The sequence below is a fragment of the Calypte anna genome, chromosome 6 (assembly GCF_003957555.1).
Source record: "Calypte anna isolate BGI_N300 chromosome 6, bCalAnn1_v1.p, whole genome shotgun sequence".
Taxonomy (NCBI): domain Eukaryota; kingdom Metazoa; phylum Chordata; class Aves; order Apodiformes; family Trochilidae; genus Calypte; species Calypte anna.
The window spans coordinates 15,515,013-15,542,814 of NC_044252.1; the positions used below are offsets into that span (position 1 = coordinate 15,515,013).

Consider the following 27,802-nt stretch of genomic DNA (forward strand, 5'->3'; position numbering starts at 1 on the left):
GCTCATGCACAGTGGGGGCCCACCCTAATCAGGCACAGGTGGGCTTAACACAAGCTCATGCCCACTGCCTGGCAATTAGTGGCACCTGGTTGTATTATTTCACTACAGGCTTCTCCTGCAGTTTCCTGGTTTCTTCTGACTCCTGCAAAACCATCTCCTGAAAAACAACAGCCTTAATGCACCTCAAGGGACTATTTGTGTGTGTGGTTACTCAAGTCTGGTGTATGCAATATGAAAAATCACTCCAACCAGTGGGTATTTCTGTCCTTCACTCAGGTTGTCTTCACATCCTCATGAGATAGGAGGTGAGAATCTGGCAGCAGAACAAACAACAAATCAAACAACAAGAAGCAACTGGTATGCCAAGAAATGCCTTTTCCTTAGACTAAAGTAAAAAGGGGGTGACACACCTATAATCAAGATATAAGATATACTCCTGACATCTGGGTCACACTGATTTCTCCATGTGCAAGGAATACAACAGGATGTATGGGAGCAGTCAGAGGTACATTTAACAACTATTTTGTTGAAGCAAAAGCAGGCACAGCCTACTGGGTACAAAATGAAATTAACAGCAGTCCTACAACAGAGCTCTAATGTTTCCAAAAAGTAAAGATGTGTTAAACAATCCTAATTTGAAGTTATTTTTGATGACTGCTTTAATTTTCTTGCTGTTTCTTCTGGGGTTTGGCACTACTGTTCCATGAATTTCAGCTTCGCTGTGCTTGCACAGAGAGCCAGAAGGGAGGAAGAACAAGACATCAGTAGGGATGGAACTGGGGCTGGCACCCTCTTTCTCTGCACTTTTCTCAACATCTCCTGCAGTTTCAGTATACCACAGACATACAGCATGTCCATGAACTGAACTTCAATCAGTCCTCTCCTATATAAGCTGCTGAGTGGTACCAACCAGCACTGCTGGGGACAAGGCAAGGCAGGTGATGGAAACAAGGTTATAAAACTTGAAGCTCTGGAAAAGAGAAACTCAACAGACTCAGTTTAGAGCAAAAGCCCATCTCCAAACTGGGATTTTTCCAACTCTGATGACTTTTAAGTGAAACTGCTGGCCTTGAAACACAAGATGAATTTTCAACAAGAATTCAAGATACCTGCATTGACTGGTAAATAAGACATTTATAGCTGTGATCATTCAGGAGCTTCCTAAAGGCTGACTTCTCAAATGGAAAGAAGCAGCAGTGTATCTCTGGTATTTCCATGACCAAGAGTGCACAGCTGATCAGTTTGTTTTCCTTTCACACCACAGAAGTGGTATCTTAACACCAGAACTTCCAACCTTAGCACAACTCTCCTCATAGTAGCAAACAGTGGATAAATAGGACCACTTGTAATTTCTGTGAGCTGCATGGCTCAGTTTAGCAGATTTGACACTAACCTAACATAGCTCATCAAAGAAGTCCCCTAAACCAAGCAATACTAAGGAAAAGAACTTGATGTAAGAATAAACAACAGTATCATCTTCTAGTCATGAGAGCCACAAAATTGTCTTTTTTGTTCTGATTTTATCATCTTTCTTCCCAGTTCCCCTGGTCTTCAACCCAGTGCTCATCAAGTGTCATTTTCAGGGTTACATAATGTATTTGGGACAAGGTACAGTACAATGTATAGGGGACCACCACTGGCAAATCTTGGCCCAGGTTTCTATGTTCAAAAGAGAAGATGAAGGCATGAGAGGGAAGCAACTTCCTCACCACTCAAGGCAGGGGGTGTCCTTGTCAAAGGAGGAAATGCCCTTTCTGTGCTCCCCGTTCATTTTTCAAATAATCAGTCTTCTACTGGGGCTTCTCTTTTTCATACTCCCTGAAAGTCAGCCAAGACTCCTGTGATGAAAGGAGGCTTCTCTCTTTCCTCTCTTGCCATATAATCATCACACTTGCTCAACTCTTCCTTTCCTGGAACCTTCTGACCTGAAATGACTAAAACTTTCTGGGACAGAAGGCAAGTCCTGCTTGTCCTACAAGTTTCTTTTTCAGCCCACTCTCAAAACCTGAGCATTTTCATGAGCTCTTGAATGTTCATGGACTGGATGTCTGCCTCAAACTGTCCTGAGAAGTTGAAGATTTAGAACCTCAAAGGTTTTTATATAGCCACCTTTAAGACAAAAGGATGCTTGAGAGCATCAAGCAGACAGATGGACTGGATGGGTCCATTAAGGAGGAAAGGGAATCTTAAAAAAATAAAATAAAATAAAAAAAAGAACTAAAAACCCCCTACATTATTTAGTATAATGCATTATTGCTAAATAAATTTCCTGCTTTAATTTGCTCTAAAAGTAAACATTTAAAACCTCACTGTAACTCTGGTTCCATCCCCACTGTTACTGCAACAAAGTCTGACACTCATTTTTGGAGAGCCATCAGGTCTCCAGTGATGCAAACAGCCTGGGAGGTGACCACCTCTCAGCCCCTTTTCCTCCACAGTGCTGACGTAAAGATCTCTTTCCCTGTTTCTTCCTGGAAAACAGATCTGAGTCACAAAATGCTGTCATCAGCCACTGCAGAGGCCACCACTTTCCTGACCCCTGAGCTTGACGGTGTCCCTGCTGCCCATCCCCAGGTCAGTGACAATCTCCTTGAGTGGGAGCAAGGAGGGCAGAGGTGCAAGAGATGCCCAAGCTGTTGCCTGCAGCCCAACATTGTTTTGTGAAGGAAACTTATGGAAATAAAGTACAACTCTTACAAGGAGCAGCTGAGGGAAATGGGGGTGTTCAGCATGGAAAAAAAGATGGCTGAGGGGAGACATTCTCACTCTCTACCACTACTTGAAAGGATGTTGGAGTGAGGTGGGTCAGTCTCTTCTCCCAAGTAAAAAGTGACAGAAAAAGAAGAAACAGCCTCAGATTGTGTCAGAGGAGGTTAAAGCTGGATATTGGGAACAATTTCTTGCCCAAAAGGGGTGTCAGGCCTGGAACAGGCTTCCCAAGGCAGCGGGGGAGTCACCATCCTTTGTGCAGATGAGGTGCAGGTGGAGATTTGGCAGTGCTCTGCTAACTGTAGGACCTCATTATTTTAAAGTTGATTTTTCATGACTTTAAAGGTAGTTTTCAACCAAGAGGAAGCTATGACTCAATAGTAGAAGCCCAGAAGTGGTAATTTTTGGAGGTGTAGCCACTGGAAGTGGGTTATCTACCTGCTATGTAGTAAAGATCAACATGAAAATAGAAGAAAGAGAGGAAAAAGTCAGTTACTGGACTGAAAGAGGTGGACTGAAAATCCTGATGCTCTTGGAGAAAGATCATGGGTAAAGCTGTTCAAAGGATAAGAATGGGCGAAAGGAAGGATGAGGAGATCAGAATAAGAAGCTCAGCCATGCCACCACACATTGGGCCTACAAGGGACCACTGGAATAGCTGAAATGCTGAAGGGCTGTCAGGGGGGAGAGCCTCATTTCCTTACATGCAAGGGAACAGGCAATGAGAAATAACAGCAGATTAATGGGCAGGATGATCTTCTGAGAAGAAAGGAATTTCAGAAGGATGAGAAAGGGAGGAAGGAGAAGATACTGAAAAATTCAAAGAGATACAGATGGGGATGAAAAGGGTAAAAGATCAGGACTAACATCTTTGAGGGCACAGAAATGGTACTGGTGGGTGACAGCAGCAAACTGGGGCAGGCTGAGGAGAAGTGGGAGAGAAGCTTTAGCAAAGAGGATGGCTCAGGAAGATGATAGAGGAAGCAATATGGAAAAAACAGGATTGCTCCTTTGAGAGATGATGCTGATAATGAGAGATGGGAAATTAGCTAGGTGAAGTTGATAGTGGTATTAGGTCACAAACCAAGTCAACAATGAATTGAAGTAGCAAACACACCACTTTGATTGCTCTATGAAATGTTAACTGATTCACAGATCATCAATGCAAAATGCAGATAATTAACTAAGTGGAAATGCAGATAATTAACTAAGTGGTAAGTGATTAAAAAAAGAATACATAGGCAATAGAGTGGAATTAATCAGTTACTCTGCCTAAAACCTAGTGAACACTAAAATCAAGTAAAATTAAGTGGAAAAAGTATAATAATTACATGGCAAGTTGCAGGGGGTTGATGCTGATTCTGAGTAATTTGCATTGCCATAAGGATCCAAAGTAATTTTCTAATCTGCTATGAGGAATAAAAGAAGTGTACTGTCTGAATATGTTCAGCCACTCTTAAAGGAAACTGCAATGAAACAGATTTTTGTTTTGTGGTCTGAATCAAAAAGCAGACCCTACTTAAAACTACGTGCTGGTATCAGCCACCTTATTTACATTTCCCAGTCTCTCATGGTGGACAGAAATCAGAAGGGATGAGAGGAGGAAAGCACACCCTGATTCAGGACATCAGCAGTGGTATGGTAAGTTTTCATAGAATCATAGAATCATAGAATTAGCCGGGTTGGAAGGGACCTCAGAGATCATCTAGTCCAACCCTTGACCCACCGGAGCAGTTGCTAGACCATGGCACTGAGTGCCACATCCAGTCTTTTTTTAAATGTCTCCAGGGACGGAGAATCTACCACCTCTCCGGGCAGTCCATTCCATAGCCTAATCACCCTCTCCGTGAAGAAATTCTTTCTAATATCTAACCTAAACCTCCCCTGGCACAACTTAAGACTGTGTCCTCTTGTCTTGTTGAAGGTCGTCTGTGAAAAGAGTCCAGTTCCCACCTCGCTACAGCCTCCTTTCAGGTAGTTGTAGACAGCAATGAGGTCTCCCCTGAGCCTCCTCTTCTTCAGGCTGAACAGCCCCAGCTCTCTCAGCCTCTCCTCATAGGGCCTGTGCTCGAGTCCCTTCACCAGCCTGGTTGCCCTCCTTTGGACCTGTTCCAGGACCTCTACATCCTTCTTAAACTGAGGGGCCCAGAACTGGACACAGTACTCGAGGTGTGGCCTAACCAGCGCTGAGTACAGGGGAAGAATCACCTCCCTGGACCTGCTGGTGACGCTGTTCCTGATACAGGCCAGGATGCCATTGGCCTTCTTGGCCACCTGGGCACACTGCTGGCTCATGTTCAGTTTCTTGTCGATGCAGACTCCCAGGTCCCTTTCTGCCTGGCTGCTCTCCAGCCACTCTGTCCCCAGCCTGTAGCGCTGCATGGGGTTGTTGTGGCCAAAGTGCAGGACCCGGCACTTGGCCTTGTTGAACCTCATCCCGTTGGAATCGGCCCAGCTCTCTAGTCTGTCCAAGTCCCTCTGCAGAGCCCTCCTGCCTTCGAGTTGGTCCACACTTCCTCCCAGCTTGGTGTCATCTGCGAATTTGCTGATGATGGACTCAATCCCTTCGTCTAGGTCATCGATAAAGATATTGAACAGAACTGGGCCCAACAGTGATCCCTGGGGGACACCACTAGTGACCGGCCGCCAACTGGATGCAGCCCCATTCACCACCACTCTCTGGGCCCGGCCCTCCAGCCAGTTCCTAACCCAGCACAGGGTGCTCCTGTCCAAGCTGTGGGCTGACAACTTTTTCAGGAGAATGCTATGGGGGACGGTGTCAAAGGCTTTGCTGAAATCCAGGTAGACCACATCCACCGCCTTCCCCTCATCCACCAAACGGGTCACCTGATCATAAAAGGAGATCAGGTTGGTCAGACAGGACCTGCCCTTCCTAAACCCATGCTGGCTGGGTCTGATCCCTTGCCCATCCTGCAGGTGCTGTGTGATTACACTGAGGATGATCTGCTCCATAACCCTGCCAGGCACTGAGGTCAGGCTGACGGGCCTGTAGTTTCCCAGCAATGAGCTATTTTTTGCACTTGTCTTCTCTCTGAATTACCAATGTAGTCAATTGTATTCATTTTACATTCATTTTGAGACAGTTAAGAATCTTATTTTTGAGCACAAGCAAATGGAGGAAGGGCATTTTAAGGACACATCTCCAGCAAAAGATCCCTTCTTGCCTGTTTTATGTGCTGAAGAACAAAAGATCAGACCTTGGCTGATCCCAAGAACCTTGCAGGTGAGTGGAAAGCTGAGTTCCAGCCTTTCCCAACATATATCTGGCTGTCATTGGGGGTGTTCCCCCTTTTTTGGGAACATACAACCACACAGCAAGCTGTGCTGAGGTCAGGAAACCTCCTGACACCCAAGCTGTGCCCTGGGAACCAAGCAGGGGAAGTCGAAGGATGAACACTGAAGCTGCCTGCCTCATGCTGTGCCCTCAAGCAAACAGCAGTGGGACAGCAGCTATTTCATTTTTCACTCCAGACATCTGTTACCAAAGGTGCCTGCTGCTAATGGAAAGTCAAATGACTCAAAGTGCTCTTTAGTGCATCTAGCAGGAGGCTTTTGGGAGATGCTACCCCAGCCCTTCCTCTCCCATCTAGTGTGTAATGCCAGGGACAATGAACATTGACCCATTGCAAAGCTGGGTTTCCTTCTCAACCACAATAGATCTGTGAGATCTGACTACAAGTAAATTTCTGTAAAAAAATGTTCCTAGAAAAAAATGTTGATTGCTCCCCTGTTTTCAAAACTCTCCTTTTCTTAAAAAAATAAAATAACAATATTTTCATTCAAGAAAGTAACAAGTTTTTCTGCCATTCTGGCAAGCTAGGTTTGACTATTTTCACTATTTCTACTTGATAGAAAGCAATGAAGAATTGACCTGAGCTGACTTCCAATGCTACGAAGAAAACCTCTAAATCCCACCCGGAGCTCCTGGAGGACATGTACCACAGGACCAGGCTGTGCCTTCACTTTTCCAAACCCCTCATCAGCACTGGGCACAGCAGCCAAGGTAAGAGCACAACAGGATTAGACAACACCAGTGTCAATTTCTTATGCTGCATCATCCTCAGGCTGCAGGCAACGCCAGCAATTTCAGTGCCCATTTAGCTGTTAAGCTGCTGCTTGAAAGTGGAGCAGAGTACATGAGCCTGGATTCTTCTCTGAGGTCAGAAAGATTGGTTTAAATAAATATACCTTGCCAGGTACTGCAGTAGTATTGCATTACGCACAGTCCAAAACTGCACACTTCTCTATTTCTTCTATATTACCTTATAAATTCTTGCAGGAATATATGAGGTTTTTTCTATGTTTTGAGAGGATGAGCTTTATCTCTGTTCTACTACTACAGGGTATGAAGACACACGTATACCTAAATACTTTTGTATGATCCCCAAATACAGTCCCATGAATTTCTTTCCATAATCCCTGATGATTTCAAATGAGATGCAGAAATTTCAAGCTGTGCTCAACTCTCTGGAAGCTCTGAAGATTAGGAACACATTTTTGAATTCCACACTCATTGATAGTCAGAAGGAACCATGTGAAATCAGCAGCTCCTCAGAAACACACAAAGCCAAACCCCAAACACTCATTTTCTACCCCAACAACACATTCACACTCCAGCTTCTCCTCCAGAAAGATGTCTCATTTACACAAAAAGACAGCAAAGAGGAGGATTTTATGACTACTACAAAGTCTGGAGCAGTGGGTGATTAAACTTCTTGTCTCTGCAGGTGGCTCTGCAAGTGCTCAGCACCACTTCTGACCTCATCCTTCCTCATGAGCTCAAGCCTGAGGCAGACAGGATATCCTTGCACAGGTAAGGATTCCCTTTTGGAAGCCTCACAGGAAATTCTCTATTAAGAAGGGCAGAAAACCACAAGACATTAAAAACGTAAACAAGAAAGCTTATCTCCAATATTGTTTTGCTGTATAGTGCATGGTATGGAAATAAGGCCATTTCAATTTTACCACATCAGTAACTCCATTTCTAATACTTCTCTTCCTACAGTGGCTTAGACTTGGGGTTATCTATTAAGAAATCCAGCACCTAATATTTCATGGATTAAAGAAGAAATGGCTTTCTGGTATAATAAAGACACTTTTCAATTACTATTATTACAACTGGGAGATACTGAAAATACTGCACAAACACTGGGAATGAAGAACTTAGCTAAAATATATCTCCAACATTAACACAGAGGCACAAAAAATGAGTGATAATCAAGTGAGCATGAGCATATCCATTTCCCAAGGAAAATCAGCTCCCTGCCAGCTGGGGTGTATTTTTAGAAGCCACCAAGGGCTTCTTGGGAAAGGGGAAGCTCTCCCAATTTTACTGCTTGATCTTCCACCTAGCACAGAGCTGGAATTTCATGACCTGCTCCACTGCCAGAGGCTCTTCCTCAGCTGGTGCAGGAAGGCTCAAAAGCCTGAAGCCCCAGAGCAGAAAGCCAGTGTTCAAAGGTTGGTGTCCATTCTTCAGGTGTCTCCACAACCGTATTTAACAACGTCTTTTTCCTTAATTAATCCCTGGCATGATTAGCACGTGAGGCTGCAGCCTGCAAACCAACGCTGTTCCAAATGCCAGTAGGTGTCACTGTGGGCAATGGTATAGGAGAAGCCAGCAGAAAATATGCAGAATGCAAGAAAAAACACCCATGCAGTTAATTAATACTAATTTTTTTTATATAATTGCTAATTATGTTTTTCTGCTTTTACAGCTAAAAAGTGCATTTTATGTGCCTCACAAATAAAAGGGGCTTTATTAGAAAAGATTAACTTTTTCTGCTTCTGACATTTCAGAGTTAGAAACTGGAAATCTGGGAGTATTTTCGAATAAGCACAAGGCTGGATTTTGTTGTGTTCTTTACTGCCAAAATTAGCCTATACGTGTATGTATTTAACCAGTGATAAGTGGGTTAGAACCAGGAATTTTGGGATACTGCTATTAGATGTGCATTCTCCCATTCAGTTTCCCAGGAAGTGTAGTGAGGCTGATCCCCAGCCCCCCTCTCCCACTGCCTGCACCTCATCCACAGGGAGATCCACCCTGGAAATCACAAAATTCCTTTTTAGTTCTGATATCAGGCCCCCAGGATGCTCCATGCCAACCAGGCTGCTAGGCCAGAGCTAGCTAGGTCAGCTCCAGTGGCTGACACAAGAGAAACTGGTATTGTTGCAGATGTTCCTGTGGGTCTTTTTCATAGATACATTATTCTGTAACATTATAAAGCTTTATTTTATCTTAAAACTTGTACTAAAAATATTATTATCATTAAAAAAGGAATCATTTGTTATATGAATCTATACCTTGCTCAACACACTGGAGAAAGGCAGAGGGCTATACCTTGCAGTTGATAACATTACTAGAGAAAAAATGGACTTTTAGAATAGTGTTTCTTACCCAATGGCTGATCTAGATTTTCTAGTTAAATTTTAACCTCACCAATGTGCCTGGCCCAGAGGCACTGGCCATGTCCCCAGGGCAGCAGCAGTCTCAGCTCCTGGCTCTGTGGGGAGAGAGGCTTGAGCTGGGCTCCAGTGTCTGCAGTGCCAGGTGCACAAATTTGAATTATATTTCAGTTTGAATTGAATAGTTTGTATTTTCTCAACACAAGAAGTAGAAGGCAACCACCAGTCCCCTGGATCAGACTTGTCTGCAGGTAAAAGCAGAAAATAAAATGTATGGAAATTCTGCCCCCCTTTGACCAAATATAGGCTGCAAAGCCACTTAAAACCAGAAAAAGGAAACCCATGGATATGGGAAAATTAAGCACACACCTGGGTCATAGTGGAGGTGTTTACTTGGATCACCCAAGTTGCACTCTGTGACCTTGCTGTTGTCCCATACACTATAAAAAAATCACATACATCTTTTGTGTTCCCGAAAGATTGTCTGCAACTCTGCCACTGCAAATGATCAGTTACTGACTTAAATCCTACCTCACATCTATGAAATCCTGGAAAACATCTGAGAGTACCAAAAAAAAACCCCAATTCCATTTCTATTTCTTTTCTTTCTTTTATAGCTGTGACAGCATGTCAGAAGAATACACTTACAAAGAAAACAAAAATATATTCCAGATAGGCTGAAGCTAGGTTTAATCCAGCCTGCAAAAACACCAGTGTTGAGTGTTCATCTATGTAACCTCAAAGTGGCAGCTGCATCAATTTTATAAATCAGTGTCTTATCACCAACTTATCATAGAAAGCTTTAACATCCACTCAACCCGTTGTTACAAAAAATACTATTAAAAATAAAATACTGGAGGTCAAAGCACCATTGCAGTATCTTCTTTTCTTTGGCTGGTGACTGGTCCACAACACTGCTGCCACCACATGCCTTGATCAACCACATCATGGCTGGAGTGGCTTTTTCTACCCCTTGATCTAGCTGTGAGGTGTTTATTAATAAGAGGATGCCTAATGCAGGGGGACAGTGTCATAAGCTGTAAAGGACAATTCTACAAGAGACAGATATAAAACAGGCAATTATAAAACTCTTCTTCAGGATACATAAAAAAAAAGTCACAATACAAATAATGCAATTAAAAACTCAGACTCCAGTGTTAGATTTTACATCTTCATTGCTGGCTGCTGCTGTCAGTAGAGCTAATATCGATGCTAATGAGCAAGATACAGATTCTCCAGTTGGCTGCACAACAGCAAGGTGAGGTACCATGCTGCATTGGCAGCTGAAGAAATCTCTCTTTACAAGCCCAAACTCCTACTCTTATGAATGTGCTTCAAGATTCTTGTGCATATTCATGTAGATGTGCTCATTATGCCTATACCCACATGCTTTGTAAGAGATGGAATTCTCCAGCTGGGGTGCTTTGACCTAACTTCAGCAAATTTCACAATTTGCTCTGGAAAAAATTCCTCCAGATCCTGTGTTTGTGGTTTAGAAAATAAGCCCAGAGAAAAGGGCAGCAGCACTTCTGACAGTGAATTAAGTAATAATTAAACTCCTCCTGTCTCTGGAGGAATCCATCTCTCTGTGGAAAGCCTACAAAAAAAATAATCCCTCTGATGATGCTGGGATTTTAAGGTTAAACACAAGCTGGTTCTTTAGAGATTTTAAACTTCATTTGATAAAAATAATTTAAAAATAGAACATTTTTAGTTTTTGCATGTTTGGTTTGTTTATTTTTCCCCCAAGATAAATAATGTACCAAGTCCTGGCCATACCAATGCTGCATCTTTCTGCTACGCTCTTTACGTTTTGGAAGAGCCAGAGTTACTGCCACCTCCTCATACATTCCTCATAATCCCATCCTTTCACTAAAGTCTGTATCAATCTCTGTAAGAAAGCTTTCCCTAGTTACAAACACTCCTCTGATGTTTTTCTGAAGAAATCGAAATGCTCTGATAGCTTCAGGCTTTTCTGCACTTTATTGTTCTAGAAAAGCAATACAATTGAGAAAAAGGAGCTAGTCAGTCAAGGACTTGATTACACCTTGACATTCCAGCACCTTTATTTTAACCAGCAAAAGTCTATTTTCCTCAGCCACAGTAATATGAACCAGGTAAATATTTAGCCACATTTATCTTGGCTATTCATGAGTTTTCATTTTATGAAATATGTTGCTCTCCACCTCCTGTTTCTCCATCCTCATTATTCATACAAGTCATTATTTGGATGATTTCTGTCTGCAAAGACAGAGTTGCCTGGCTCAAAGGCAGCCTTCCACCATCCTCTCTCTAACAAAAGCAATGCCCTGGGATGCATTTGGGTGCCAGATCTCAAACAAACAAGTACAGAAACAAAATAACTTCCCCAATTCATCATAATTTAATTTACTTTTTCTTGTTTTCATTTCTGCTAGGATGGAGTGGCCATTTTTTAGTAGGATGGGAGAGTTAAAGGGCTTGTTTAGTTTGGTTGCATATTTTTATTTTAATGGGCAACTTGTCCTGTTGTCCTTTAACTTTCTTTCAAATGAAATAACTACCTCAAATCAGAATAAATGTTTATGCTTGAGTTACACTGTAACTGATTGACCTGATGAAATTCTGAATTTGCTTGCAAGATACTTCACTGGACAATATTCTTTTAATAATTTTTATGCTATATAATTTTTTATGCTATTTAATTTTTATACTTTTATGAAGAGCTTGCTAGATCCTTCTTGATCTTCCTCAGAGCCCATAAACTCTCCTCGAGTTTCAAGCATCTCAATTTAGCAACCTCCAGGGATGCTCTAAGTGTCCTCTTCAACCCACAAACTTTTCTCCATCTGCATCATCCTCTAACAATAAGCTTTGCAGCTCTATTAACTACTGTGTGAAGAAACACCTCCTTCACTGCTATCACTGCTGAAGGACAGAACAACCTGAATGGTCATTATAATATGTACATGGATGATGAGGGTCCTGGCAGATACTTACAGGAATATTTAATTCCTTTCCTCTGCTGTGGTAACATATCTGATTTGTAATTGCCTTTAAATGGCTGCTGCCCACAACAAAGAAAAACAGAAGGAAAAAAATTTCATCAAAACGACACTTTTTTAACCCAACACAAGCACTAGAGCAGCTTCTAAAGCGAGCATCACTATACCCTCACATTATCATGTACAAAGAAATTATCAGATTTCTGTTTTACTCCCGAGTATAATTTTACATCAGATTCAGGTAATTTATCTGGATATTGTACTCTGATAATAACTGAAAGGCTCAGAGCTATTTTCCAATTAGATCAGCACTCCTGTTTCTCATGATGGAAGAAAATTCTTTTAATTCTTCAAAGCTGTGATTTGCAATTGAAAATACAGTGTACCTGCACTATATATACACCCATTCTATAGGTTTAAAGGACAGAAAAACTAACTTTGTCAGTGATGTAAGAAGAGGATACTATTTTACTCCATTGCTCCAGATACTGTAACTGGGTGCTTTATACTCTTGAGCATCATTTTCTCCAACTACATTTGCTCTGTTCTTTTTTTGCAGTAGACCCAAAAAGCTTTTTTCCTGGATTATTTGCAAAAAAAAGAGCTGTATTTTCACAACTGTCATTGGAAAAATTATTATAAGTACAAATAAAGCTGAAATTTTGTCGATATATAATTGAAACAATTTTGATTTCATCTACTTTGTTGTCCCCACAGGCAGCACTGCTCTAATTATATCCCATAGCTCCTTTAGTACATATACCTCCACAGAGCATCAGCTTTAATCAGAAAAGTTAATAATAAAAATCAATCTTTCCTAAGACAAACAGATTACTGTTCCCTCTTTATTCCTAGCTCCCCCTCAAATCCAGTTTGGGCCTTTGAATAAGATTGCTATTTGTCTGCTGCCAATCACCTTTGCTCCAGGCAGAACCTACATGCAGGATGGACCAGCAAAGGATTACATAGACCTGGTTTCCCTTTCCCAAGAGTGATCCTCAGTTTTATTGCGATAGAAAAAAAAAAAAACCAAACTGCTGATTATATTGAAAGCTAATTAATTTTGCTTATTTTTCCTATTCTGTTCACTGTCACCTTGCAATTTTGCATAAAAAGAAGACTGTATTCAAACTCCATTAATTAAATTAAGGCATCCTAAGAATTTCTGATCCACACTAACTTAACAGTTTGGAGCAGGAAGTACAGCTGACATCCTTACACAAAGGCTGGAAAACCATGCCAGATCTGCCCATGGCAGCTTGTGAAGCTCAACTCTGCAAAAAAACTTTCTTCAAGATCACTGCTCTTCATCAGGACCTGAATCACTACTAACAGAAGTTAATTTTGTTTCTCTTCTACCATTTGTGCCTTATTCAATTTTTCAGTATTTAATTTAATTGGGGGAAAAAAAAAACCTGCAGCAAGCACCTCTCATCACTCCCATTTGCAACAGTGCTATTAAAAGGGCTGCAGACAAGTGCTGTGATCCCTGCTTTCAGCACTTGGAGATCCCACTCCAAAGCCATGCTCTGGGAGCAGCCAGGGAGCTGCTGAGAGCACACATTGCAGGCTTGGCATGGTCCTGCAGTGTGTAACACATTGCTCTGCACTTGCACTCCTCAAATAGTTTGGCAGCAAAGATTGCCTGTGACCATATGTGCCTTGGGAACAATGAGGGAGCCAAATCACAGCTGCTCCAGTTCAGAGGAAGAAGATCACTGGCACTTGGACCTTGCTAGGGCATTCAATTAAAATTCTGAAATATCAATGCTTTTAGTGAAATAATTTCTGAAATGCACGCTGGGACACATGGGGAATTGTAGTCTCAGAGCCCTAATGAACTTCCTAGAATAGTTACTATAAGGAAATACTAGGACTTGTTAATGAAAGGGTTTGAAATTAGTCATATTTATATTTTACTTAGATGTATTGTATTTGCATATATATACATTTGCAATATGTAATATTATACACATATAGCAATAATATATATAGGGTAAAGCTATCTAGAGTTCTGGGCACAAAATATCTAAGAAAAATATGTTTGAAATAGTTTAGATTTGACATTATCAGCAAAAAAATAGCCTCCAGTATTTTGGTAGCCAAACTGAAACCACATTTTATTGCTGTCTGCTGCTCAAACTGTTCAGATTCAGACATATAACATCTTATATGGATTAGCACATTAAATTCCAAACAGTGAAGGAACATTAAGTACACAGGATTTAGAAAATTGTAGACTTGAACAAGGCCCTCCTGTGCATTTAGAGCTAATAAAGTTTTAAATCACAGATGGTTTTCTCCTGCCCCTTCTCTCTACCCTGAAAACACAACATTACTCAAGGGACCTGGAACAGATATTCAGGTTGATAACAAGTCATCTCTGACACATGAGCAAAGCAATCTCCTTCTTTGAAACAGGATTAGTAGCTTGAGTTGGGAAAAAATTAATTAGAACAGTCACCTGTAGACCAGCAGGTGTAAGAAATATTTTTAGACTGAATGGAGAAGTCATCAAAATCATAAGCAACTGGAAATGGTTTCAAAAGAGATAAGGTCAAGCAATGTTAATTGTACTTATTGTTATATAAAAGATATAAATTTTTTTTTAAGTCTTTCCAGGATACAAGCTTTACATTTGAATGACATGGAATGTACCCTTGAATGAGGAAAAAGTCCACTAGAAACTGTGTCAACATCAAGATGGAAATAGAAATCCCAAGGGTAAAAAAACCAAAAAGGAAGAAAAAGAAAGATAGAAGGAGACACCAGCCCAGAGTCTCTGACTGCTGCCCATGATCACAACCAGCTCAGCCTCCTCCTTGCCCATGCCAAGAATGCAGACCTCAGCCCAACATTCCTTTCTTCCAGACATTTCCAACATCTTCTCATGACTGTCCTGCTGACTGCCACTGGTTTCCCAGTGCTGAGCAGAAGGAAATCAGTACTTCTGACAGGAGGCAGAGGGGATGCTGGGAAAAGGGAAAGCTGACTGAAAAGTCATCTCTTTGACATGGGTGGTCATGACAGGAGGTCACTGCCCCAACATCTGCCCCCCCTCTGACTTGTGCACCTATAGATGACCCAAAGGCAACAAGCTGTCACTGCAAGGCCAGGGCTCCACCACTCCTCTGATACCTCCCCCTCCTAATTGCAAAGGTGCTTTAAGTGGGCAAACGTGTCCTACAGGAACAGACAGAAAAAGCACCAAGACTTTTACCACAAGGAGTCACATCTTAAGAAATTACACTAGAACTTTGGGGATTTTTTGTTTAGGTTTTCCTCTCTATGACATTAAATTCATTTTTTTATTCCTTTCCCTGTGGTATAGTTCCTGGCATGTGGATCCACTTCTTACAGACACACCATCCTCTTCCCATAAGGATTTAATTTCATTTAACAAATGGAACTAATCCATAAAGACTAAAACCACTGGCAACATTAGTACCTCCCAGACAATCAGTGGGTGAGACACCAGGGGCACATTGTCCATGTAACATGAACAGCCCTCAAAGGGCTTTGGACATCACCTCAGGGTCCTTCTAGATATCAGTTAGGGGCTTGAAGAAGAGACAGGACTCTAAATGTTGGCAGTAACAGCCTCATGTGAACAGCACCTCAGGTGCTGTAGGTTATTCTAGTTTTTCTAGTTTATGTAGGGTTTTTTTTTGTTGTTTTTTTGTTTTTTTTTATGTAGTTTATGTAAGTTTTTCTAGTTATTCTAGCAGTTCGGTTTCCTAAATAAAACAGTATTTCATTCCTTTCTGTTATTAACTGCCCAAAGGATAATGAAGTGCCATGATGCTAAAGCTACAGATTCTTAGAAAAGAACTGTTTACTACCAAAAATCTACTTATTTTTGTGATATATAGCTGATATATAATAAATGTATCTGATAGAGAAAAACAGACATTATTTTAAACTCTAATAAAAACAGGAAGTCTGTAATCAGAAGAGACAACCGCTTCAAAAATCATTTGAAAGCCTTCAAAACTGGGGAAAGAAAGGTCAGGCTTGGGCATTTTTAAAGTTTTTCATGTTTATTAAACAAACAAACAAAAAAAAGAGTTAAGCTTGGCTATTAATCATCTACACCCAACCTTCCTATTTGCAAACAAATTCCCCTCTTTCGCCCAAGGAAAGGAAAATTATTCAGGTGCTTCATGAATAAAAATAATATGCAATAAGGCACTTCTACTGTCTGCCAAAAGAGATTTGCATTCATCCAGAGCAAAGATATTTATACAATAAACACCAACACCAGTATTTCATCCCAGACATGGGGCACTCAGATGGGGGTAAGGCACATGGCTATGTTTAAGCAGCATCCTGACAGCTGTTAGCTTTTCGAACTACATTAATCCCCCAATATTTAAACATCAAAATGTTGATTTTCTTTACCAAAATATGGCACAGTGAAACTATTTTTCCACTCATTCAATTAAGTCTCAAGCTGCAGAAACATTATGCTTAGCAAGCAGGAGGATAAACAGCCCAATAAAATGAGGGCCCAGGCAATGCTGTTCCAGAAGGAATGGCATTACAACCTGACTAAACCAACCACGGTGCTGGAGGGGATGCTCCAGTTCCCACCACTGTCAAAATCACTGTGGCTATTACTCAGGGACTTGAGAGACACTACAAAATATATAAAAAGTTAATAAATATTAATAAACTATATATATAAGGTACTACATATAAAAGATATATATTATACTGATGCTTGTTCATACATAATGTTGAGAAAGATTAATGCAATTCTTAAAATGCAATGGAAAACAAGAGAAAGGTCAAGTTTGTGTGCTGAGAAAAGCTGTGCCAGGGTCCTGTAGCCATTCCCAAATCCTGGAAAGAAAGCTATAGAAGGCAACCTAAAGCTGCTCTCCGACTGGTGTAAACAGCAATGATCCACAGCCAGAGAAACCTTCATCCCCAGGACAAGGGCAACTGGGGAAATCATAGCCTTGGAAGGATTTCTTGACCAAATCATAACCTTGGAAGGATTTCTTCACCAAACCACAGGCTGTTGCTAGCCTGGAGCTGAATGGGCAAAAGCTGAACTCAACAGACTTGTTTCTGCTCTCACCAGTGTAAGTTATGAGCAGTTCCACTGATGGGTGGGATCTTGGCCAAGTAAGAGCCCAGCACAAGAGAAAAGGGAATTAACTCAGGTTTGGTTAATTCTTGAGTTATGGCAGGGACTTGCTGTACTAGTTCCATCAATTCTACAAATGAAATTATGTTACCAAACACTGATCTTTATTCCTCCCCACTACCTTTATAATGCTGTTTCCAGGTTTGATTTGGATAACAGGCAATTAAACCAAGTTTATTTCTTGCTTCTGGGTTTCAGTTAAGCATTTTAAAAATTGTTAAGCATTTTTAAAAATTGTTTAAAGAACCCAGGACAGAAGTGTTGCATTATTTACAGCACTGTATCAAAAGAAAAACTTCATGAAAACTTGACATGAAGAAAGAGACTGATCTTTGCTCTTGCCTCAAGCTGTGTCACTTTTATCCAATGTTTTTTACACCAACAGAATGGATAAAACAAAAGTTACTGACACTTTGTTTCAACATGTTGGATGTTGTTAAATATAAAATATGAAATATCATAGCAGAGTGATTTTTTTTTTTCAGTTTATGTAAAACACAGTATGTTAAACCGAAGACAAAACAAAAGGGAATAACAAGGGTGATTCCAAGTAGGCAACTGGGATGCATATTCCAGTTCAGATCAGGATGACTGGACTTGTCTAGCCATCTCTTCCCCAATAAGGGTACAGAGCTATACCCAAAGATGCTGCTTTTGTGCCTCATTTATTCACTGATATTTATTTTAAACTTATTCCCATGCCATAAAACTTTATATATTCCTGGAAAAGTTTTAGTGACTTTATTCTTTCCCTTAACTCTTGCTAAGCAGCTTAGTGCTAGTTGTGTGAGCCAAGCAAATTAAACTGTTTATGGTTAGGCATGGGGCTTTGAGAACAACAAACTTAATTCACAGCATATCAAGTTAATATTCCTTTTCTGTCTAATTCCCAGCAAATGTCTGTCAATAAAGGAAATAAAGCTTATGCAATTATTCTGAAACACAACCATTTGATTTGATTGGATCACACAAATTATCTGTATAATACATAAAAAAGCAAAGAAATAATATCCTATCAATGTTATGGAAAAAATCAACTTAAATATCATCAGCACTGTTGCTTAAAATCAATGGCAGAGGTGAATGTGTTTCTATAAACATGGTTACTATGACTCTTCATGATGGCAAGGCAAGAATGAGGAAAACCAAGAAGGAATTAAATAAAATATTGTTGCACGCAGAGATATACTGCAGTTAAATCATACAGGGCTACATTCTGAAAGGTTTTATTTACAGTTTGTGTAATATTTAATCACATGCAATTTTAAGTCCATGAACAGAGTGCTGTATGATTAAACTATGTGGACAAACTGCCTGCAACTCAGATCAAATATTTGACATCCATTTTCTACCTTCACTTACAGGGTAAGATAGTGGGATTCGTGTCATTTTCGAGGGGTTGATTTTTTTTTTTTTTTTTTTTTTTTTTTTTTTTTTTTTTTTTTGGGTGTGGGCCTTTTGGCTGGTTTATTTTTTAGTTTCATTGGGGCTTTTGTGGGTTTTGTTGTTATGTGGTTTTCGGGGCTTTTTTGTTTGTTGTTGTTTTGTTGATGTTGTTTTGTTTTGTTTGGGGTTTTTTGTTTTGTTTATTTTTTTGTTTAATAAAAACTCCTTAAATTCCAGACACTAATGTCATAATAGTTACAGCCAGGTAGGCCAAGCACAGCTCCATCAGGACCATCTTAACATGTATTACATGGCCCCTCTCTGCCCTAACTTCTATAGGAACCTTTTTTCCATGACACTTCCTTTAAGGCTTGGTATTTCCCTCTAACAGAAGTTTCCCATCAAATTTGCAAGGAGGCCACCTTTCCTCATCTCTCCTTCTCCACCCACTGAACCAGGGGCTGGAGATAGTGGTTTCCCTTCTGTTCATGGCAGGAAATGAGAAAAAATCCAATTAAAACTAAGCCCTGTTAAAAACTGGATTGATTATTCACACAGCTCCTCTTGTCACCTCAATGTTCCAGAACAGTCAACCAGAACTCTCAACTGGGAGCAAAATTGTGAGGCTGCTTTTCCAGAGAAAAGAGACTGGATATTGCCATTAGAAGGCTTGCACCTGAACTCATTAGCTCTCAAAATTAAAAGCACTTACCTCTTCAAGGACATCTGCAAGCTTACTAAGTATCTCCTCAGGAAGGCTCTGGAATGTGGGAACACTGCAATACAGAAGAAACCTCGATTAATGGATCCCTTTATGTTTACAGCTGATAAACCAACCTGCATTTAGGATTTATCAATCTTTGCCCTCATTGTTTGGGGCTGAACAAGTGTTCTCCAGAAAACCAGCATTTGCAAATGGCAATCTGGTCTTCTTCTAGCAGCCAAGACAAATTTTGATTTGATGGGAGACCACTTGCAGTAATCATGTGGAGAACTATTCATAAAGCTGGTAATCAATTAGTAATCAATTAAGGATTTACTGGACTTAATCTGTGCTGCAAACCTGCTCAGTGACATGTATGACTGTGCTAATTGTTCCTGCTCTGCTTCCAGTTTACCGAAAATAACACCAAAACAGGGGACAGAAAAGACCAGCTTTAAGCAGCAACAGATCAAAGATTGACTGAAGCCACACAAAGACATAAGGCATGCAGATGATGAGGGTACAGGGTCAGCAGCAAACCAGCATCTGTGAGAATTATTCAAGACTTTTTCAGGAATTTTACATCCAAGTTTTGTTCATATTCCTTTGCAAAAGAGACAACATTTCCTCTTGTTTGGTAGCATTTCCCTGGCCAACAATCTGCCAGGTTGAGCTGCATCTGCTGTTTGAGATGATTGATGCAGCAGTGAAGACCCATCAGCCCAGGATCCACAGGGCTGATACTTAATTCAGTCTGGAGAAGAATTAGGGACATGAAGTTGGGTCTGCAATTGCTTGAAAATTACCCTGATCTTGAACCTCCGCTACCTTGCAGGCTGCCCAGTGAGGTCTTGAAGTGTCCCTCCTCAAAGATACTCAAAAGCCATCTGGACATGGTCCTCAGCAACCAGCTCTGGGTGGCTCAGCTTGAACAGAGGGGTGGGACGAGGTGACCTTGAGAGGACCCAGCCAACCTCAACCTGTGATTCTGCAATATCCTGGTCCCTCATCCTCCATTTTCCATAAAAACTTGAAGCTCATCAATATTATCAAGCAATGCTACACAGACATACATTCCAGAGGCATGAAAGTAGTGTTGTATCTGTTTTAATTAAAGATGCATGTCATTGCTAAACTAACTAGCCATACATCTACCTACATGAAACACCAGCTCAAGCATAGCACTGCTCTGAGATAGCTCTACTGAGGCTATTTCTAAGAACAATTTGCTTAAGAGTTACTTTATCATGGTCATTACACGGTGTCAGCATAGTCCTACTGCTCCTAATATTACATTGAGATTACATATTAACTCTCCTAATATTACATTGAGATCCCCAATGTCTTGTTCCAGTTTCAGAAATATTAATGATCAGGTGCAGAGCAAGGAGGGAAGGGGCTGCTGAGACAAGCTCCCTGATGAGAGGCATATGTTGCCCAAAACCAATCACGTTTTTCCTTTCACACATTTCACTTTTTCCATTGGATCATGTAACCACAGAAATGTTACTCTCCCCATTTGGGGAGCTACAAAGCCTAACCAAAACTGAGACCTTTTTTTGCAACCCTGGACTTTGGAATAAGTCCTGGCACCCCACCTATGTTTCATGAGCCCCAAACACCTTCTAGATGCACAATTTGGTGACTACTTCTGCATCCAGATAAAACCCACCAGTAAAAGCAAAGGGAGGTCTGAAGACCCTGCAAAGGCCTTGACAGAAAATCCCAGGATTTTGTCTGGGGTCAAGCATGAAGTGCCTGGTAAACTTAATTTGTGAGCACAATTAAAGTATAAGTGGTTTTTCTTAGCTTACTCATATGCAATGCTACAGTGAAATCAGAAAATTCTGAAGGCTTCACTATTTGCTTTAAAAAACAAAACACATCAGCTGAATGTGTTAATTGATGGCAAGACAGAAGTGGCCAACTAAGTGTAGAAAAATAAGACTGTTCATGCTCTCATTAACATCTGGTTGTTTGGTTTTTTTTTTTGCATTAGCAAATACTCTTTTTCACTGGAAGCACACAGATCCACAATGTAACAAGAACAAACAGAAATTATTAAAAAGGAATTATATGTTGTCTGGACCTAAGTATATAATGAAAGTTTATTATACCAACTCTAGCATTCCTAAATGAAGAATAAACTGGTGGGAGAAGATAATACTCCCAGACATGTAGACAAATTTTACTGTGTTTGCACCATTACACTCCCAAATGGGGTCAGAATGCATCCCAGCGTATTTTTTTACAGATAATTATGTCTGTGCAATCCAAGGAAGGGTAGCCAGAGTCATCCATTATAGACCAAATGCATGAGAAACAGAGAAATAGCATATGAGATATTTTTAGAGATATTTTTGTCAAACTCTTTTTGTCTATTTTATCTGGCCCTTTGCAGAAGTACAGTCCAAGGTCCATGTGAAGAGATGCCTCCACGTAACCTGGAGGTAACCAGGTAACCTGTCAAGGTGCTGGTAGCACACAACAAGACAAACCAGATCCATCACTTATGGAAATCAAGTTTTAACAGCAAATGCAATAAACTTGATTATTTTTTAAATCTATTCACAAACATCACAATGCTTTATCACAAAAGATGTGTGACTGCCACCATAGGTGACAGGAGGAGAAGCAATCTCTGACCTTTTCCAGTCTCCCTTTCCCAAACCTTGTTAGATTCTCCTTGGAGCATGAGAAGCAGCTTCAGTGATAGAGGAGCTGCTCATGCTGGCAAAGAGAGGTGACTTTTTGCTACCTGTGTTCCACGCTGTTCAGCTATGGAATATTTTGTAGGTGATGACAGGCAATATAGCTAGTGAGGGCAGCATGGGAAACTGATTGCTGTCTACAGGAATGGCAGAGCAGACACTACAGACACTCCAGTTGCCTCTAGAAGTGACACATGACACATTTTCACACAAAGCTTAACAAGTGAAAGGAATCTGCCAAAACAGGGGAAAACAGCTGTGCCAGACATCCACTGTGAATGTACATCCCAACTGAAAAGCAAAGAAGTACAAGCTGAAGGTGGTATGAAAGGTCAGGTTACCTTACCTGGTGATCTGCTTTTGACTTCTGGGTAGAACCAGCATCCCTTATTAGCTCTGATTCATCCTTTCACTGCATCCCATCAGATTATTCTTCTAAACCAGAAAGGGCTTCTAAATAATCCTAGCTTTAGCCAGGCAATTGATTTTACCCTAACATACACCCAGTGGCCCAGATGCCAGCACTTCAGCAGGACATTTGTCTTCCAACAACCAAGAAAACTGTGCAGGGTCCTTAGCTATCTCCTCTCCTCAGCCTGACACACAAGCAGCATTTCAATATGCTTTGCCCAAACTTTTGAAGGGTGCAAAGTGTCCATCCAGCTCTGCAGTCAGCAGCAGATGGTCCTTGGGGGTTAACTCCAAAACAAACCTTTCCAAAACAAACCCTTCATCTGAGACTACTGGCTGGCATGGTAACAAATGCAGTTGTTGTCACTGTAGTCTAGGCCAGCTAGGTAAGCCCACTTTAAAGATCAAAACAGATCAGTAAAAGGAAATTAAGTCTGTCTGCCTTCCCTGAAACTCTGCATTTTTTGCACCCAGATGGAATGAAGATTGAAAAATGCTAACATCCTTGATTTACCACATTTGAGATGCCCTGACAGCACTGTCTCTGCTCTGAAAGAAATAAATGTGAATCTTTCTGAAGGAATCTCACAGGAATCACAGAATCATCACAGAATCACAGAATGGCTAGGGCTGGAAGATCATCTACATCCAACTCCCCTGCCACCTAGCATTAGATCAGGTTGCTCAAGGCCCCATCCAACCTGGCCTTGAACACTGCCAGGGATGGGGCTTCCAAAACTTCCCTGCTCAACCTGTTCCAGTGTTTCACCACCCTCCTAGTAAAGAATTTCCTCCTAATATGTAACCTGAATCTCCTGTCTTCAAGTCTGAAACCATTGCCCCCTGTCTTTTGGCTACCTGCCTGTACAAAAATCCTACCTCAGCTTTCTGTAGGCCCCATTCAGGTACTGGAAAGCTGCTATAAGGTTACCTCAGAGCCTCCTCTTCTCCAGCCTGAATCACCCCAACTTTGACAACCTATCTTCATAGAGGTGGTGCTCCAGCCCTCTGATCATTTGTGTGGCTCTCCTCTGGACATGCTAAAGGAGTTTGATGTCCTTCGTATGCTGGGGACTCCAAAACTGGATCCAGTACTCCAGATAGGGTCTCATAAGAGCAGAGGGGGAGAATCACCTCCCTCACCCAGCTGTCTGTGCTTCTTCTGATGCAGCCCAGGACACAGTTGGCTTTCTGGGCTGCAAAGCACACACTGACAGCTCACAGTAAGCTTCTTATCCACCACCATCCCCAAGTCCTCAGGGCTGTCCACAATCCTTTTCCCTCCCAGCCTGTATTTGTGCATGGGATTGCCTCAACCCAGGTACAGAACCTTGCACTTGGCCTTGTTGAACTTCATGCAGTTTGCACAAGCCCACTTCTCCAGCCTTTCAAGGTCCCTCTGGATGCCATCCCTTCCCTCCAGGGTGTTGACTTCACCATACAGCTTTGTGTTGTCAGCAAACTTGATGAGGGTGCACTCAATGTCCATGTGAACAACAAACAAAAATTATCACCGTCTGAATACCAACCCTTGAGGAACACCACTTGTCACATGTCTGCATTTGGACACTGAGCCATTGATCACAGCTCCTCGGGTGTGACCATCCAGCAGTTCCTTATCCATCAAATCCATATTATTCCAGTTTAGAGACTGGTATATTGTGTTGGACAATGTCAAATGTTTAGCATTCAACACTGAAGCTGAGAACTGACTGTGGATACTCATAAAACCCAATGTTTCCAACAACTCAGGGTGGAAACACTACATACGGGCAGCTGCTCACTGGCCACCAAGTTATGTCAGGTAGAGACTGCTAGCTGCACCAGGATCATGGCCTTAAAAAATAGAACTAAGAAATGTGTTTGCAGCCACCTTCATCAAAGGTTGGAAAAATTTACAATGTAATCTTTACTGTTGTCTTCTCCTTTTTTTCTTAAACCAGGACACCAGGCACAAGAGAATCCCATGTGGTTTCACTTTTCCCCTGTTGATAGCTGCCCTGAGATCTGGCTGGCACCAGCTGAAGTGGGATCTTGGAGGAGAGAGTTTCAGAAGTAAAGAAGAAAAAAATCTCCATTTCTTCTAAGCAGCACATCTTAGGAGACAGATCCTATCCCCATCACGTATATTCATACAGCCATATAGAGGGAAAAAAATTATGATTATGGAATAAACTCTAATTCAGACCAGGAAGGAGAATGCAGAAGCACAAAGCAAGACCTGCCTCTATGTTTTGCATCATCCCAAGAGCTTCATTCCAGCACTTTGAAAATGCATTTCCATCATGATAAGCAAGTTGAGTGTCAGATCATCAGCAAAGCCATCTCCCAAGGTGCTCACAGATGCCATGGGAATTACCCAGTGTCAGAAGTGCCCAGAAATGCCAGAGCACTGAGATCATCCAGTGACTGGGCTGGGTATTGGCTTGATGGGGAGAAAATGAAAACAATTTTGCAGGGAATGAAGGACAGGGAGTCTCCTTTGAAAGGCGAGAACTGCAAGCAGTGCCTGAAGCCAAGACAGCTGCTGGATGCCTTTGTGCAAGAGCCAGTGTGGAGCAAGGGAGCTGTACATTCATTTTCTATTGCAAACTGCTGCCTCAGTATAAATTCTTCCTTCCCATCAGCATAGGCATTATTCGGAGAATAAAGTGTTGTTGTGCTTTTTTTTTTTTAGTTTTTGTTTCTGTTACTGTTTTTGGTTTGGTTTGTTAGGGTTTTTTTTCATATGTAGCACCCTCCACACTATAAGCAGCAGAAAATAAATTCATAAAAGTTTAGTTCTCCAGAAACTCAATTCTTACCCTATTACAGATGTAATTGGTAAGTCAGGGCTGGTTTTCCTGAAGCCATTTCCTGCAGGCTTTGCTTAGCCTAAAGAATATGAGAAAAAGGAGAAAGGGCAGTGGAGTGCGACAGTCACTCATGCTCGCATTAATTACACTTACATCTGGCCTGGAAAGCAGCTCATAAAATCCAGCTTTTAGGGAGAGAGAGTCTATTACCTCTGCAGATGCTACAGACAACTCATCTGCTGTGCTAAAGCTACAAAAGCATTAAAATGATTTGCAATAGTTAATATCAGAGAGAATGAAAATGTTGCAGCCATAGTTACCAAGTTCTTCCACTGATATCACAGTATTATGGTAAATAAACTCCCAAAAGGAAATTTTATTCAAGTTTTTTCTCCCAGACTCCTGTTTCTATACCAAGAACTTCTATACATACATATGAAAATGGGAGAGATGAAGAAAGCAAATGAAGTCACCTATGAGCAAAAGACTAAAGTAAAGCAAGCACAAAAGGCTGCATCTTTTTCCTCTTAGGATGGAGTGATAATCATGGTGCCAAAGGATTAAGGTACTCGGGAGTATTATTTTCCCTCACTCTTGTCAATCCCTGTCTTTCGTTGACAGGGGTTCATTACCAGAGACAGCCTCCTACCACATCTCATTTTGCTGTCACTAAGGAGACTGTACAATTAAAAAAAAAAAAAACAAATTGTTGATGTCATGATGAGAGTGAAGGAGAAAAATTAGCAGGTATATAAAGCCCTTCATCAATTTTATGTGCATTCAAGCATGGTATTAGTCATTCTTGAAAAGAAGAATTGCTCCCAAAGAGCTACAAACGCTCAACAGCAATAACTACTTTGGAAAAAGAACTAAACTTTAAACACTCACATTTTTGATTACTTGACTCAGAAGACTCACACCACTCAAAAATGTCAGCCTATGAGGAAACCTGCACCTGATATTACCCTTGGAGTAATGAGATTATTTCTGTGGTAGCAGTTGGTATTCCTTTATATTTGTAAACAAATCATATCTATAGTCCTAAAGGAAATCTTCTGTGCCTTCCAACTCACCCCTTTCCCAACATCTTTCTATAAGTTATTAAAGATAATAAGATCCGTCACAAGAAGCCTCACACCTTTGTTTCTATGATCTTTCATTTGTAATGCAAGCAAAGCTCACTTCTCCATAGTTTACAAGGTCATTATTACCTCTTCAAAAAAGTTTACTGTTACAGAGTTTCTCTCCAGCATTTTTCCCATGCTCTGGAAGGTTTGGTAAGAAATCATTCAGCCCCTACGGACAATTGTGGAGTGGGTGCACTGAGCCCCATTTCTGCTTTTGCATCTCAACTGAAACTACAAATGCATCACTGCAGCACCACAGTGAAGTCAGAACACAAACACAAAACACAAGATGCTAATATGGTGTCTAGAAAAGGAAAGATGTTTGAGACTGACTCTTGTCCTGTGTCTCAAAAGACATTAAACACTGATCAGTATTTTGAAGACATTATAGAATTTAAAGAAGTGACAAATGACATTTGCATACATAGACTGAATGTCCCATTCCTCCAACTTGGGTATTTACAACACCTTCAAAAGCAATTGAAGCCAGGCATTTTATCTCTAAGAGATGTCTACTACACTTGACAGCAAATTGTCATAATAATCTCTTTGTCACAAAGACACTGACAACACTATTTCCAAAGCATGGACCATGTTTTCCAATGTTTGCTGCTGTTGTAACGCTGCTTCCTACCTCCCTCCTTTTCACAATCACCATGAAATGAATGTATTAACAAGATTACCACTGTTTTCTGTCTTCATAATTACATGTATATAAAAAAAAAGCTACAAAATGTTTTTAAGATGATGTGAAATCACAGACGGTTCACATTCTCCCAGACACTTCTTTCAACACCCACCAAACAAAAGGGACTTGAGAGTTGCATCCCTAATATTGAACTTTCAAAAAAAATTGTTCCCCAACAGAGATACTGAACAAATCTTAATGATTCACAAAGCAAGCATCAAAACAGGTACACATCTTGCGTTTTTTGTTATTGTTAATTACTACAGAAAGAGTCAGAAGACTTTGTGCACTATACCAAATTAAACAAAATGAGATAAAAAACCACAGAAATCCTGCCTGACACATTCATACATAGCAAGTTGCCATAGGTGATACTCTGTTTGGCAGTGTCATCAATTGCCAGACACAACAAAAAGCAGCAAAATGGGCCTTGGGGGCAGTCTTAACCTCCTCACTCTGTACTGATGCACCTGAGATGATTTACTGAGGGACAAGTCAGTAGATTGTAGTATCTTTTTGATCAGGAGATCATCACCGTGCATTGTCCTCTAGCAATTGACTTAGTTACCTTCTCCACAGAGGAATAAGCCATGAAAGAAGCACTGGAGTCCAGAAATGGCTCACTTCTCATCTTTGTGGAACCAGGTTTGCACAAAATATGAGAGGGCCTCACATAACTTCATCTTAGGGTACCTGATAGAGGC

General features: G+C 40.9%; 1 protein-coding gene across 5 annotated transcripts in view; it reads right to left on the reverse strand.

Annotated features, from left to right (window-relative positions):
- PRKG1 (protein kinase cGMP-dependent 1) overlaps window positions 1-27,802 on the reverse strand; it is a 453,965-nt gene that overhangs the window by 115,820 nt on the left and 310,343 nt on the right. For all 5 annotated transcript variants that reach the window (XM_008502063.2, XM_030453519.1, XM_030453516.1 and 2 more), the window contains exon 5: window positions 19,376-19,439. In XM_008502063.2, coding sequence (XP_008500285.2) covers window positions 19,376-19,439 — 64 coding nt within the window. The remainder of the gene's footprint in view (window positions 1-19,375; window positions 19,440-27,802) is intronic.